At 36.8% G+C, this 16,215-nt stretch overlaps 1 protein-coding gene across 4 annotated transcripts in view; it reads right to left on the bottom strand.

Annotated features, from left to right (window-relative positions):
• The window catches only part of KAT6B (lysine acetyltransferase 6B), a 188,946-nt gene that overhangs the window by 165,437 nt on the left and 7,294 nt on the right, over nucleotides 1–16,215 (bottom strand). For all 4 annotated transcript variants that reach the window (XM_019444624.2, XM_019444623.2, XM_019444625.2 and 1 more), the window contains exons 2-3: nucleotides 11,793–11,862; nucleotides 7,230–8,108 (exon numbers count right to left, since the gene is read on the bottom strand). In XM_019444624.2, coding sequence (XP_019300169.2) covers nucleotides 7,230–7,850 — 621 coding nt within the window. In that variant the 5' untranslated portion in view covers nucleotides 7,851–8,108; nucleotides 11,793–11,862. The remainder of the gene's footprint in view (nucleotides 1–7,229; nucleotides 8,109–11,792; nucleotides 11,863–16,215) is intronic.

Genomic DNA, 16,215 nt, shown 5'->3' with positions numbered 1-16,215 from the left:
GGAAGAAATTATCTAAATTCACCAGGCTAGTCCCATTCCCTCCCTTGAACTGTAGAAGAGTCATTGATATCTCAATTACCTCTTCTGCAATACCTTTTTCCCTGCATGCTAAGATTTTGTAAAGCTAAAAAAAGGGGGAGGGGGAGGGTACCAGACTAACAGATGGAGGATTAAGAACAAAAGACCTCCCTGACAGGGGGAACAAGAGCTAAAATGTTTGTATACCTACAATAATAGTACAGAAGAACAAAAATTGAACTTGTAAATAAAATTAAGTTGTTCTTCTGAAACGCCTGTCTAGCTACAGACAGGAAAAGGCTCAGCATGGTTTCTATGTATGTTATGCTGTTTCTAATAGAAAGGACACAATCAAGCCAAAACAAACATCTGTTAAACAGTTAAGTTTGTTAATGAAACAAAATTGCAGCTGGTTTTATCAAAGATCAAAAGTGAAGCAAATTAGAGAAAGGATGTATGAACAAAGCTGGTTTCTAAAAAATAATGGCTAAAGAACTCTAAACCTACTTGTCAAATTAACACAAATCCTTCCTGGATTTTACTTACACCACTGATTAGTATTTATTTTGTAGCTTTGTAAAGGCCAGATTCACAGTTTAAATCTAATACCATCCACTCTAGAACTTTTGCCCACATAGTTCATTTTGCAGATTTTTCAAAATACTACCTTTCATAAAACAAAAAAGTTAGACTCTACATTAATATTCTGCTAATTAAAAGGCTCATTTATAAAAGGAAAACAACAGTATGCAGTTTGCAACTCCTGAAGACATCTCAGGGAAAGCAGTCCAGCCCCAAGCAGAAGCCCAATAATAGGGATTAGCATTTCACAAAGTGCACCACCATACCTCCATTTCTTACATGTATAAACTCCCATCACCACCTGAAGACAGGGAGATAAGAGCACCTCCACACAAATAAAAATATTTTTTTCTCATGGCCCTGCTAACTCAAAATGTCACAAACAAATTACATGGCTGACTCATTTGCTAACTTTAATTTAGTAAGCTAATTGATGTTTATGTACTAAGAAATATTAATAGATCAGAAAGATCAAAGTACCTAAGATGCAGATTCACATTTGAATGTTGGCATAACTAAAGATGAACAGTTTCATCAAATCTACTGTGGTTTAATGTACCAGCCAAGAAAATTGTTTGTAAACAAAACAAGAAGTCATGGATTTACAATCAAAATTTGCCATTGCAAAGATAAAACAATGGCATTTTCTCATGTACCCTTTGTACATTAAGGTACAAAGAAAATACATAAAATATAGACCTTCATTCTGAGAAACATTAAAATATACTACTTACTACATAAGGTTTGAAGAGAAAGAATGAATAAAAACCTTTGCCATCCCAGATACCATCATAATAAATTAGCAAACATCACCTGTTAAGTAACTTCAAAGCGATAAAACATTGATTTTCTTGGCACTGTGAGTATAACAAATGTAGCTGTTATGTAAGCCAAACAGGTATATGGAATACAACAGTAAGTCCCTGAAAGCTGCTGAAAATATCCAGAATTAGTCAAAACACCACACCCTTGGCATCCCTAATGCTTGGAAAATACCATTAGGAAATAAGAAAATAGACTATATATGTGTGTGTGTGTGTGTGTGTATACATATGTGTGTATGTATACATATGTATGTGTGTGTATATGCATGTATCTGTGTGTGTGTGTGTGTGTGTGTGTGTGTGTGTGTGTGTGTGTCATTCAGGACAAGATGACGTGTTGCCGAAAAGGCAGCTGCAAGTATCAAAACTGTTTAAGATCCAAAGAGTTAAAAAGAATGTTTAAGACTCATTTTCACAGTCAAAAATCCTGACCTAATGTTGCTACTTTACCTGAAGCCTATTTCATTAGAAGTCTAGACAAGTCTCATCTTGATAAAAGCTCAAAAGTGGAACAAGCTGTCATGCCTCTGAGTACAACAGAAAAGACTCATTCACTCCTCATTTTATCTTTCCCTTGACCCAACTAACTAGTTTGAGACAATCCAAGTGCTCTCTCAATAATGTCTCAACAACTGGTATTATCTGCTCACAAAAGCAGTGCTTAGATAGTCTGCTATTTGGAAGAACTACTGAAGCTTAATTATAGGAACAACATAAACTACAATATTTTTTTCTTTCCTGACCCTGAAACAGCAGGTATTTGATCTATCTAGTCTTCCACATTGTAATAGGTTTCTGTCTGACTTTAGTCATTCTAAAACTGACTTTCATCCATACCAATTCCAAAATTCAGGTTATATATACAAAGAGTGTATTTTGCAATGTTTAGGGCTTTATCCAACTTTCAGCTGAATACACATAGCTAAGCACTCTTTGAGAAATGTGACATCTGCAATACAAAGGACACCAATTCAAAGGAAAACTAAGAAGGTCAACAGAGAGGAGGACACTTGGACTCTCTATAATTAGCAGATAAAAAAAATACACACATTTCTGCCAAAAAGATCCAGAGTCTGAGACTATGAACGATTCCCCTAGGGCCGAGAGACTTCTGGAAGCCTGCCACATCAAAGAACAATATGGACTAGTGAATGGTCCTTCACAAAGTACAGGCAATTGGAAAAGTCCCAGAAAAAGACAAGGAGGGTCTCTCTAGGGCAGGGATAATGGGACTGGAGTGGCGAAGACAAAGTGGTGAAAACCAAAGAAAGGAATCTAAAAGTAAAGTTCTTTTATTTATGACATTTACACAAAAGTGATGTAGGACACACGTTAATATTATATTTATGGAAATATTTCATACTAATAACATTGCCAAAGCCCTAATAAAATTTCTCCCTAGAAGGGAGTGGGGGACAAACAGAATAACAAACTGAACAAGCCAAGACCACAAGTGATTTTTAACACAATTTTGTCTCTCAGCCCCATTTTGGACCATAAACTCATCTTCACTTTTTTTCTTAGGGACAGTATCATTGTTTTTGTAATTCTGTTTGAAGGCTTCTGTAAAATTTCATTTCTCCAACAAAAAACATCAAAAGACCTACCTGATATTAGAAGCATCTCCCTTTCCAACTATAGCAACCTAAAATGAGAATTCCCCTATTTTGTACTGTACTGGAAACATACCAATATTTGATACTTAATAAATTATAGCAAAATACTCCCAATAAAGTGAAATACCAAGGACTCTGTTTAAAATTGAACTGATTTCATAAAAATGCTAAAGCTCAAATATTCAAATGGAATCTTAATGCTACAAAGTGTGTGGTGATAACTGAAGTCTCTCTTAGAATATTTGACTTTCCAAAGTCCTCATAATCTGACCTAATTGAGCTTTACCACTTTTAATGAGAAACACTAATACTATCCTTTAGGAGTTCCCTCACCAAGTCAAAGATAAAGTTTTATCTTCAGTGGTTTAATTCATTTCCATATCACCTCACCAAAGAGAGCTTTCTTAAATAAATACAAAGAAGTTATGCTAAGGAGCCAGTGTGGTAATATCCAATTTGAATTCTAGACTATCAGAAGATGTGCAATTACATTTCAGAAAGGAAGAAGCCCTTCTATTTTAACTTGCATTGTATTCTTCCTAGCAGCCATGCATAGGAATGATGATGATGTTAAATCTAATTAGACACAGATTTACTACTTTCCCTACTATTTTTCCATATTGCTAATATTATAAATAGCACCTGCTTTAAAAACTGTAATAAGCTCACTGCAACTATCAAATTTAAAATACCAGAAATCTATTTGTTGGGGGAAAACAGCTTCTAAACAGTTGAGGAAATGTAAGAAATACTTTTACTATTAATGAAAAGCCAGCAATGTTAACCAGTATACAGCCCAGCAGTAAAGAGGTCTGGAGTCACACTATCTTCTTAGAATGTTGGCTTCACCACTCACTAGCTCTATAAGTGATATGACAAATTACTTAGGCTTTGAGTCCCACTTTTTCATGTGCAAAACAAGGATAATAATCTTATGGCCCTCACAGTTATTGTGACAAGTCAAGGAGATAATAAATGTAAAAGCACTTGGAATACTGCCAGCATTTAACACTTAAGAAATGTTAGTTATTATTTTTACTATTTTTGTTTCATTTTCACAATTAAATGGAACTGCACAGCAAAAACACTTCTCTGAGACATTAGTTGACTAAATTGTGAGATAACTCCATCTCTGTACAGTTGTCTTTTATATAATAAATGTCTTCCCACAATGCAAAATCTATAAATTTCTAGCACATCAAGAACAATGATAATCTGCCCTTCGAATATATTAGAGAAAGTCCTATATACACGAAACCATAGTACAACCAGTCTACATTCAGATCCAAGTACAGAAGCTAAAGTAAGAAAAATAAAAAACCAACCATTAATACATTATGGTTTTAGTATAAGAAACAACAAATATTTTCTACAGTACTAACATACTTACATTGGCTATTTGACATTTTGGATCCCTTTGAGAATCTGATTAAAACAAAAACAACAACAAAAAGCAATAGGCCCTAACCCTAGAAAAACGCATGGATACTGATAACTTTATATTAGATTTCTGGGGATTTGTGACCTATCTTTCCCAAGCTCATTCATAGACCCAGGTTAAGAATTTCTATTACAATTACTTACCAATTTTACATGGTTTTAAACTATTTACCACTTGTAATCTCAAAGGGCAATATTATATTTTCACCAAGGTAAAATACTATTGCAAATATACCACACAAACAATCCAATACCTTGTGGCCAAACTGACTTGATAAGATTTTTATTTTTATTTGTTCTTTTTTAAGAATTAGATCAGGTAAAATCATAAAGTAAAAATTCTAGGACTCATTTCCTCTGTTTTCCTTGTTCTATGATGATGCTAATTGGACAATATGAAAAGATCAGCATCATAGAAGGAGCAGTAACAATTGCATGCTAAGCAATAAATTACTCTGTTCTCAATCCTAGACACTTCCAGACATGAATTTTCCTTTAGACTAAAAATACTTCTAAAGAGATGCCGCATGAAAAAAAAAAATGATAAGGTTAGCAAGAAATGATGGGCAAGGTTAAAGAAAGGATAAAAAAGGGACTGGGGAATTTGTAGTGACTTCTACCTGGATCACAAATTTATTGAAAAATACAATTAAATTACCTAAAGCTGCCTGAATTAGTCCAGGTACCTGGTAATTATAAAATCTTAATATACCTCAGGGTAATGTACAGGTTTTGAAAACAAAGATACCCAAATCCATCAAGAAATGGATCTACATTCCTTTAAGGAATTTCCTCATGGTACATATAAGCTTTTATAAAAAAATATTTAATGAGAAACCTAAGTGCTTAACGTGGCTTTGTCAGACATAAGAATTAGGATTTGAGTCACTGAGTACACTTTTTTGAAACAAATATTATTAAAATAAAATTTTTTATAGGTAACTTACTTCTTTAAGAACACATTTTCTCACAAAGAATTGAGGGTTGTTAACACAAATACCACCAAAAGATAAAATAAATGTGAGGAAAACTAATAAAAATAAAATTAAGAAATAAATGCAGGGGTGCCTGGGTGGCTCAGTTGGTTGAACATCCGACTTCAGCTCAGGTCATGATCTCACAGTTCATGCGTTCGAGCCCTGGGTGGGGCTCAATGCTGTCAGCACAGAGCCCACTTCAGATACTTTGTCCCCTCTCTCTCTCTGCCTCTCCTCTGTTTGCACTCATGTATGCTTTCCCTCTCTCTCTCTCTCCCTCTCTAAAATAAACAAATGTTAAAAAAAAAAAGAAAGGAAGAAATACTAGGGGGTACCTGGCTGGCTCAGTCAGTACAGCATGCAACCCTCAACCTAGAGTTTGTAGGTTCAAGCCCCACTTTGGGTATGGAGAGTACTTAAAAAAAATTAAACCTAGGTGGTTCAGTCTGTTGATCATCATGATTTAGGCTCTTTGTTGGTTCAGTCGGTGAGCACTCTTGATTTCAGTACAGGTCATGATCCCAGAGTTGTGGAATCAAGCCCCGCATTGGGCTCGGCTCTGAGCATGGAGCCTGCTTAAGATTCTCTCTCTCACCCTCTTGCCCCCTCCCCAACTCATGCTTTCTCTAAATAAATAAATAAATAAATTCAAGAAAGAAAGAAAGAAGAAAAAGAAAGAAAGAAAAGAGAAAAAGAAAGACGGAGGGAGGGAGGGAAGGAAGGAAGGAGTGCTAGAAAGGCAAATCACCTGGTCCTACCCAGTTTCTAGAGCTGGGTCTCTATCAGCTTAAACCACTGAGGGAAGTAGAGTCCATCTCAAGAGCTGGCAGTACCCAAAGAAGAAAAACAAGCTATCAGGTGCACAACTTTCCTTAACACTTGTGTTTCCATCACTCCTAGAAATGTAGTCAATGCCTACAACTACTCTTTCTGCCAACAATGAAAGGCCTAAATTATTATAAACAATTTGCTATTGCTCTACTTAGGTTTTAGTTTGGGAGACACCTTCAGTAGCTTTGAAATGAAAGAAAAATCCTACTCGATCAAAGATTTAAATTGCAGAAGTCATTTATATGTATAAGTGAGAAAACTGTCATATATGTATAAATACTCCAGAAATAACATAAGACCCAGAGAAACTAAACAGTAAAAGATATGGCATGACATAAAATAAACATTCACTTTCACCCACTGAGAATCAGACAATAATAAATTACTTCAAATTGAAATACGCAGGATTTAGGTCACACATTAAAACAATTCCAGGAATGCACAGGTTATCAGTATTAATATAATTAACTAGTCTATAGAGCTGTCTTCTCTGAAAATAATAAAGAGAAAAATGTATCAATTATACCTCAATAAAGCTGAAAAGATAAATTACAAATAATTTAATATTTTTTAAAGAGAAAAATATACAATGGCCTTTCTTAGACTTTTGAAATATATATGGTCCTGCCTTGATGAAGGAGGATTAAAGTTACTATCCAGGTCCCTTCAAGCACTCACCAATTAGCAACTAGTGTTTAAAAAACAAATTGCATAATCATCACATTAAATTCTTCCTAATAAGGAAACCCCTAATACATAGTAAAACAGTATAGAACAATTTATATTAAAAAACAATATATACATTTTAAAATACAAAAGCCTGCTCTAAAGCAAAAGATTTGATTTTCTTCAACTTCACTCAGAACTTTTGTACATATAGAATTTAACTGAAACTGTACAAGGCAGATGGGCAATACTTAGAATATATTGTCTTTACTTACCTGATCTTTCTCATGGGGTAGAAGGCTGACAGGTGGTAGCGAGGATGGAAAAGCACTGGGATACTTGGGAGCCCCTTTGCAGTCTAAGCTTCCATAATTGACCCTGTACTGCGGTCCATCTTTCAGTAACCTCCCATTGTTCACTGCACGTTTGGCCCCTAGTCGCAGCCGCTGCTGAAAGGCTGGGTTGTTAGTGGTGCTTATGAGATCACTTTGACTTCTGAGATACTTCTCGATGTTCTTCAGGGAGGAGCCATTTGGCTCCTCGAGTCCTTCAATTGCTCTCCTTAAAAGTTTATTCCAATCCACATTGCGGAGATCATTACATGATCCCCTAGACCCCTTGGTTGACTTAGGAAAAGTGCCTGGTTTAACTGATGAAAAGCGCCCAGGGTTGTCTGGGTCCTTATAGGAGGCAAGGCCTTTGTTGGTGACTTTAAGAACTGAGCCATCCTGAACACTGAGTTCCAGCTGTTCAGAGACTGTCTTCTTATCCAACCCATGGGAAGTGCTGACTGCATGGCAGATTCTCTCTTCAGAGGGCCTTTGCTTTTGCTTTTTTATTTTCTGTATAGCTTCAAGAATCCACTCTGTATAAAGTGGGTTTGCAAGTTTTACCATGGTTGACAAATGACTTCTTCAATACCAAAGTTACCCATAGAGGTTCTCCTTGTATTTAACAGAACTTGAACATTTAAAAGTCATTTACAATTCAACAAATGGGCAAAATATTCCAGACCGTACTAAACAAAACCTCACAAACATCCATCCTTAAGAGATTAAAAACAGGACACACAGGCAATGTTGATAGTTGTCTTATTTGACCAACGGGAAAGACTGCATTCGGGTGAAGAACATCTTTAACAAGGAAATCAAGACCTTAAAGGATAAAAAGGGGGAAAAGGTCCTTAATAACGGAACTTTGAAAAATAAAAGACTCTTTAGTATTACTTTTCAGATGCAAAAGGCCCACAGAAGTAATGACAGGCAAGTGTTATGTAACAAAGCCACAGTGACTATATTTCCTAACCAGAAATTGGGTCACGGTCTGAGAAGGGAATTTTTTTAGGACTCTCACTTGTTATTTATTATGAAGTCATTATGGGGCACTGAAAAGATAACACCTACGTACTTATTTAATGGATTAACCTTTATTGAAATTAATAACATTACATGAGTAGCTCAAGATATATGTCTATTCTAAACATAAAACCAACCTCAAAGAGTAAGTCTATGACACAAAAAATCTGATGAAAGTATAGCTGACTCGAACAATATGAGGGATTGGGGCATCAACCCTCACATAGTCAAAAATCTACCTATAACTTTTGACCCCCCAAAAACTTAACTACTAATAGCCTACTGTTAACTGGAAGCCTTTCCAATAACATAAACAGTTGATTAACACATTTTGTAAGTTATATTTATTACATACTGTATTTTTAAAATAAAGTTAGCTAGAGAAAAGAAAATGTTATTAAGAAAATCATAAGGATGAGAGGGGTGCTTGGGTGGCTCAGTCAGTTAAGTGTCTGACTCTTGATTTCAGCTCAGATCATGATCTCACAGTTTGTGGGATTGAGCCCCATGTCAGGCTCTGTGCTGACAGCACTGAACCTACTTGGGATTCTCTCTGTCTCTGCTCCTCCCCTGCTGACATGCATGCTTGTTCAAAATAAATACTTAAAAAAAAAAATCTTCAACTTAAAACAGGCAATAATCCAATAATCCTGATTCTTCTATTTCAGCTAGATATTACCCAAGTCACACATAAGAAAATTTGTCATCTAGCCACTTCTATGGAATCATATCCTCCCATCCCTTTGCAAAGGGTCTGTGACACTCTCTAACCCACAGGTTGGAAAACTGAAACTAATACGGTAACATAACCCTTCACCTTTTTTTTTAATTTTTTGTTTTTAATGTTTATTTATTTTTGAGACAGAGAGAGACAGAGCATGAGCAGAGAAGGGGCAGAGAGAGAAGGAGACACAGAATCTGAAGCAGGCTCCAGGCTCTGGGCTGTCAGCACAGAGCCCGACGCAGGGCTCGAACTTGTCAACTGCGAGATCATGACCTGAGCTGAAGTCAGACACTCAACCGACTGAGCCACCCAGGCACCCCTTTAACCCTTCGCCTTTTAAATAATATACCATTCTAGGTATCTTAATACCTGGCTCAATACAAGGAAGGTTCATGCAAATCTGATTCCAGGTAAACAGTGGTATTGCTCTCTGAGAGCCTCTGGCGTACAACAAAACCACCTTATATCGCCAATCTATATATTGGGTACACTTGCAAAGAACACCAGAAGAAAGTGACCTCGCCTGGGAGATGGATCAGATCTGGGTTCTAATCTTGCCTTCCACTAGTAATATACACATCTTAACTCTTTTTAGAGTTTAAAGTTTACAGAGTATGCACACACCTAACTTGTCATTTAATCTGCAAGTCAATTCTGTGGGTCAGCTAAGGTTCAGGAAAAGACAGAACTCAAGGTTACAGTCAATAGTAAAACTTAAGGCTCAAATGCCATTATTCTAAAATCGAAGTCCAGTGCTATCTTCACCTGAGCCACAACTGTCTGTTCCAGCTAGATCTGCCTCTGCAATCGGACTAATGGTATGAATACCAGCTCTACCAACATCTAGTGGAGAAACCCTGGATGAGTGTCAGTCACCTTACCTGTAGGGTAATAATATGTCCCTCACAGGAGTATTAAGAGAATTAAGTGAATATGATATCTAATATACAATATACAGTAGTTATCATCACTTCCATTAATAGAATATCTACATGCTTTGAAACATGTCTCATAAAATACAAAATTAAATTTATCTCTGGTTATTTATTTAATGTATCTAAAAGGGAAAATAAGTGTCTTTCTTCAAAACTTTAGCCAGATACGGGGTGCCTGGGTGGCTCAGTCAGTTAAGCGTCCAACTTCAGCTCAGGTCATGATTCTCATGGCTTGTGGGTTTGAGCCCACGTCGGGCTCTGTGCTGACAGCTCAGAGCCTGGACCTGGCTTCAGATTCTATGTTTCTCTCTCTCTGCCCCTCCCCCACTTGCAATGTCTCTCTCACTCTCAAAAATAAACTTTAAAAAAATTTAAAAAAAAACACAAAACTTTAGCCAGATATAATGAAAAACATAACATTTCCTCTGCTGCTGAAAAACTGGGCCACTGAACCGTACTTGTTCAGTCAGCTTGAAAGAGGCAGTTTAAAAAGGATTGTCCTCTTTGCAATCAGTAAACTGTAGGTTCACTCCATTTTTTCAGATTCAGAAATGTGTGGCTAAAGGGACTGTACAGGTCATCCCATCTAATCCCTAGTTATCCAGTAAAAGATCCCTTGTTCAATAACCTCAACAGATGGGCCATCAAGTCTCAAAATACTTCCAGTGATGGAGAATTTGTCGCTTTTTGAGGGAGTTCTCTCCACTGTTGGAGAGCTCTAACTGTAATAATATATTTCTTGTTCACAAAAGCCAAAATCTGTCCTCCCCTAACTTCTACCCTCTAGTCCTGGCTTCCATAGAACAATCTCAAGAAACTCTTATTAATTCTAAATATGACAAGCCTTCAAATATTTGAAAATAAGAACTGTTTAAAAAAAATCACTAAAAGTCAACTCCATTCTACCTACTTTATTTAGACCACTCATATCCACCCTTAACACTTCCTACCACATGGTTTCCAAGCACCTCCTTCTTTTGGTTGGCTCACTAGTTTGGCTAACGTCCATCCTAAAATCTGGCAGTCCGGGCATTATCCAAGTATAAATGGAACTCAAGGTTACATGAACTTTCTTAACAGCCTTGCCACACAATTGACTCATGCTAAGCATGCAGTCCAACAAAAAATCCCAGATCTTCTTTCAAAAATGCTGTCAAGCTGACTCCTTCCATTCCCTTCCTTGTGCAAATATAAATGCCGGGATTTAAAATTTATTACAGTTCAAGTTCATTTTGTTGGTTTGGGTCTATCTTCCAACTTGTTAGATCATTTTGGATCCTGGTTCTGTCATCTATGTCATCTGCAAATCTAATAAACGCTCCCCTTGTGTCATTATATAAATCATTGAAAAAATGTTAGACTTGGAATATGGTGTGTTTAGGAATGAAATCACTGGCTTTCATTGTGCAGCTACTTTCAAGATGGAACATGGAATCATTCTGTGTTAGTAAGTTTAGAATAGGACACATCTTTCCAAAGTAAAATGGTTTGGGGCAAAATTTCATTAGAAGACATTTCACTATGTCCAAGTAATTATTTAGGATAAATCAACTAATTTAATTTGATTGCACAAAATACAACTGCAGGAAGCAGAAGAAGAGGTCACAGAAAAGTATCCAACAGTGCTCTCAGGCACTCTGGTTACACAGGTAAATGAACACACATTAAAACAAAAACTAATAAATACGCATAATATACCTTCATGACAAGCTAATACCACAATCTTTACATACAATCAAAAGAATTGTTTATATCCATTATCAACACATTTCAATAAGACTGACATTTTATATCTTAAAAATATAATAAAATAAAGGAAAATACCAGAATTGGAACTCCAAATGTTTTAACAGTCCATGACAAAAAAGAAGATTGTCCAGATCTTCAAGCAAATCTGCCAAAGGAAAAAAAAGTAAATGTTAATTTGGGCATAAGGACATCCCTCAAATTCAGGAACCATCTATGGATCTTCACAACTATCCAATACAAACAACTACTATGAGTTTATTAGCACTTTACTTTTGGTGTTGTATTAACTCTTTCCTACCACTAAAGGGTTTTTAAGAACATGGAATTCAGAACAGGAAATGGAAGCCCCAAAGCAGTGCTTAAAGAAATAAATTTTGGGGGTGCCTAGGTGGCTCAGTTGGTTAGGCAACCGACCTCGACTCAGGTCATGATCTTGTAGTTTGTGAGTTCAAGCCCCACATCGGGCTCTGTGCTGACAGCTCAGAGCCTGGAGCTACTTCAGATTCTGTGTCTCCCCCTCTCTCTACCCCTCCCCTGCTCACGCTCTATGTCTGTCTCTCAATAATAAATAAACGTTAAAAAAAAAAAAAAGAAATTTTGGGGGTGTCTGGGTGGCTCAGTTGGTTAAACGTCCAACTCTTGATTTCGGCTCAGGTCGTGATCTCCAGGTTAGTGAGATCAAGCCCTGTGCGGTGCTTTGCACTGACAGCACAGAGCCTGCTTGGGATTCTCTCTCTCTGCTCTCCTCTGCTTGCATGTGCACATTCTCTCTCTCTCAAAATAAACAAACTTAAAAAAAAAAAAATTGGGGGGTGCCAGGGTGGCTCAGTCAGTTAAGCGTCTAACTCTGATTTTGGCTCAGGTCATGATCTCAGAGTTGTGAAATCAAGCCCTGCATAGGGCTCTGTGCTCAGCAGAGCCTGCTTAAATTCTCTCTCCTCTCTCTGCCCCTCCCCTGCTCATTTACACACGCGCGCGCGCGCACACACACACACACACACACACACTCTCTCTCTCTCTCTCTCTTTCTCTCAAAAAAAAAGAAAGAAATTTTGTTTTTCTTTAAGATAACCAGATCTGTCCTCCAGATTGTGATAGAGTCTAAGCAAGAATCTCATCATGAGGGAAAAAAAAATGGTATTACTCAAATAGCCAGGCAGGTATAACATTTTGTCTGGGAAAAAAAGTTAATTATTGTTTGAAGCTCAGTATTAACTTTCCCAGGAAACTTTCACTATTTCACCCAAAGGTCACCTGGCATCAATGTACTGACTGGATAATCAAGATATGGCCAATAATTGTACCTAAGAGAAGGATGTACCAGCTTTCACGATACTAAATATGTATTAACACAGATCATACTTTAGGACAACAGTGGACAACAGTGATCATGTTCACTTCAAAGGCAAAAAATAAATTTAAAGCAATACCGTGAATAATTTCATTTTTATCTTATACAAAACAACCAAGCAACCTTACATCCTCCTTCTCCCCTCCCCCAACTAGACACACACCACACTCTTCAATTTAATCTTAAAATTAGCTCTCATCTGACACCAACCAACAGAGTTAATTAGGCAGAAGCAGATGTAACTCAGCAGCTCTATGCTACAAGCGGAATCTGTGTTAAAGCATACACACACACACACACAGCTAGGAGAGGAACAGAATCAGTAGTCTCTTATCTGTAGCCAATTGTCAACTAAACACATCCACTTTGTATATTATCCACAGCAAATTTTTTAATCTTAGGCAAGTTTGTTTCTGACATCCCAATGGCCACGCTGTAAATTGGTATACACTAAGAGAATAGATTGAAAACTAATTTTAGTCTAAGCAGTATCTAACTAGAAAGACAAATCTATAGCAAAAAAAAAAAAAAAAAAAGCATAATTCATTCAAAAGTCCAACAGAAATGCTTTTTTCCCCAATTTGCAATTATCCACACCACTTCTCTTTTTCAGAGCACCCAGATTTGTTTCACATGTAGATAGGACATTCTATCACAAGAACAACCCTAAAAAATCATTATTCTCTTTTCATTTTTTTCTATAAAATGAAAGTTGGACTAAAAGGCTACCAAAAAGGGAGTGAATTATTCCAAATTAATTCTGAGGACTCACGCTACATCAAATTAAATTATTCTATTTTCTAAGGGCTTCAATCACTTTATTTTTAACTAGAAAATAATATCAGTAAATTATATGGTTGTATGGATGTATTTACATCATTCATTACAAACTATTCTAAACAGATCTAGAGAAATGCTTAGTCCAACACGAGCTTTTGGCTTCATTAGTATCATATAAATATCAACACTATTCAGAAATATTCATGTCAGCATAAGAAGAGTCAAAATACCCTGGATCATAAATATTATGTGAAACCTCCTCACAGCTTTCAATAAAGCTGTGTGTTGTTTCAAAATCAATGTCATAATACTTGAGTCATGAGATTACAGATGAGCCAAAAACAGTGCTTAAAGTAAAGATTAACAATAGAGTTTACTCTTTTGTCATCCTGGGTCTTACTTGTTAAGTTATTTTTAGCTCTCTCACTTTTATATGCTCCTGGATTTTTTCATAGGCTGTTATGTAACTGAGTGAGGACCCAAAAATCTTAACAGTATCTTCTGAAACAGAACATACACTGCTTAAAGAGACCTTAATTCTTTTCTTCTATAACCATCCAGCACAGACTATTGGCACAGTTGCTCAAAATAGTGTCCTCAGTTAACAAATATCTGCTGTCTGACAACATCGAACAGCATCCATATGGTGATATTTGTTAGAAAAGAAGCCAGACACAAAAAGTCATATAGTATAATTCCATTTATATGGAACATCCAGAATAGGTAAACCCATACATAGAACATAGATTGGTAGGGCCCGGGGAGTGAAGGAATGAGGAGAAATTGCTTAATGGGTAAGGGATTTTATTTTAGATTGATAAAAATATTTTGGAACGAGACAAAGGTGGTGGTCACACAACACTGTGAATGTACTAAGTGTCACTGAATTGTTCAATTTCTTTCTTTTAAAAGAGAGAGAAAGTGCGGGAGAAAGAGAATCCCAAGTTGGATATGGGACTAGATCTCATGACTTGAGTCAAAATCAAGAGTAGGAGGCTTAACCAACTAAGCCACCCAGGTGCCAATGAATTGTTCACTTTAAATGGTTACATTTATATTATGTAAATTTCACCTCAATATATCACTTAAAAAAAAGAAAGCACTAAACTATAATGCTAACCATTATAGTACTGTGGAACAGGCACTTTACACAGATTATCAGTAAACATTAAAACAACCCTGTAAGGTAGCATTGTTGCCCCATTTTGCAAAAGGAAAACGGAGACATGACTTGGTCAAGACTTCAGACCACTAAATCATGAAGGATTTTAATCCAAATGCTAAAACCTAAACTCTTTCCTGTCTCTCCACTGGCTTTCAAACTAGACTCCTTGGATCTCTTGTGAGTAAGTGTCTTGGACATCACCTGCAGGTACCCCTGTGGCTTAAACACTAAGGTCACATAACTCCTTGCACCCAACTAAGCAGCTCTACTTTAACTGTCCCATTTATAATAGGTCTCTCCATAAGATTTGCTTCACAGAAAGGGTTCCTCTGATTACAAAAGGGAAAAAGTCTGGAAACAACTGTAACTTTACCTTGCTGAGTGGGTAAAACACCCCTTGGATGGATGGGACATAAACTGGACCCTGAAAGACCAGGTGGAACTTGGATAACCGCCCAGTTTCTTCACCCAAATGAAGTAAAAATTCAAATCCTTCATGGTCCAGTAAAAATGAACACCTTCTCAGAAGCCCTACATGTCTTTGTCTAACAGGAAGCTTTTAGCTATCTTAGTATTTTAGCATTCATTTTCTACTTTGTACTGTGCTCATTTATGTGCTTACCTCCTCTCCCTTACCAGAATTGGGAAATTCTTAAGAACAGGATTCGTGTTTGGGGCGTCTGGGTGGCTCAGTCAGTTAAGCATCTGACTTTGGCTCAGGTCATGATCTCAAGGTTTGTGAGTTCAAGTTCCACATCAGATTCTCTGTCCTCCCCTCTCTGCCTCTCTCTCTCTCTCCCTCTCTGTCTCTGTCTCTCTCCCCCAAATAAATAAACATCAAAAAAAAAAAAAAAAAATAGGATTCATGTTTGATTTCACCTTTGTATGCCCCTAGATTTCCCAGGACCACAACTTGAACATAAGAGGGGTTCAGTGCCTATTTGTTAAAGGAATGCATCAGTGAATGAATGAAGGGAATCTAGCAGAAGGCACAGGAGCTAAGAATGAACTGCCTAATAAAAGGGACGCTGAGCCCATATGCATGCCTAGAGCCAGTATGTGTTGAAGAGAAGAAATAAAGCTGGATGTAACAAAAGCCAGGCTGAGGTGTGTGAACATGACATATGAAGTAATAGGAAGCTAACGCAGGAGTAGTGACACAGTACAGCATAGTGAAGTGCACCCACACATGCACAAATTTG

This window comes from Panthera pardus, unplaced genomic scaffold (assembly GCF_024362965.1).
Source record: "Panthera pardus isolate Hobbes unplaced genomic scaffold, ASM2436296v1 HiC_scaffold_22, whole genome shotgun sequence".
Taxonomy (NCBI): Eukaryota; Metazoa; Chordata; class Mammalia; order Carnivora; family Felidae; genus Panthera; species Panthera pardus.
The sequence above is the reverse complement of the archived record's forward strand: the minus strand, read 5'-3'. Positions and strand labels throughout refer to the sequence as shown.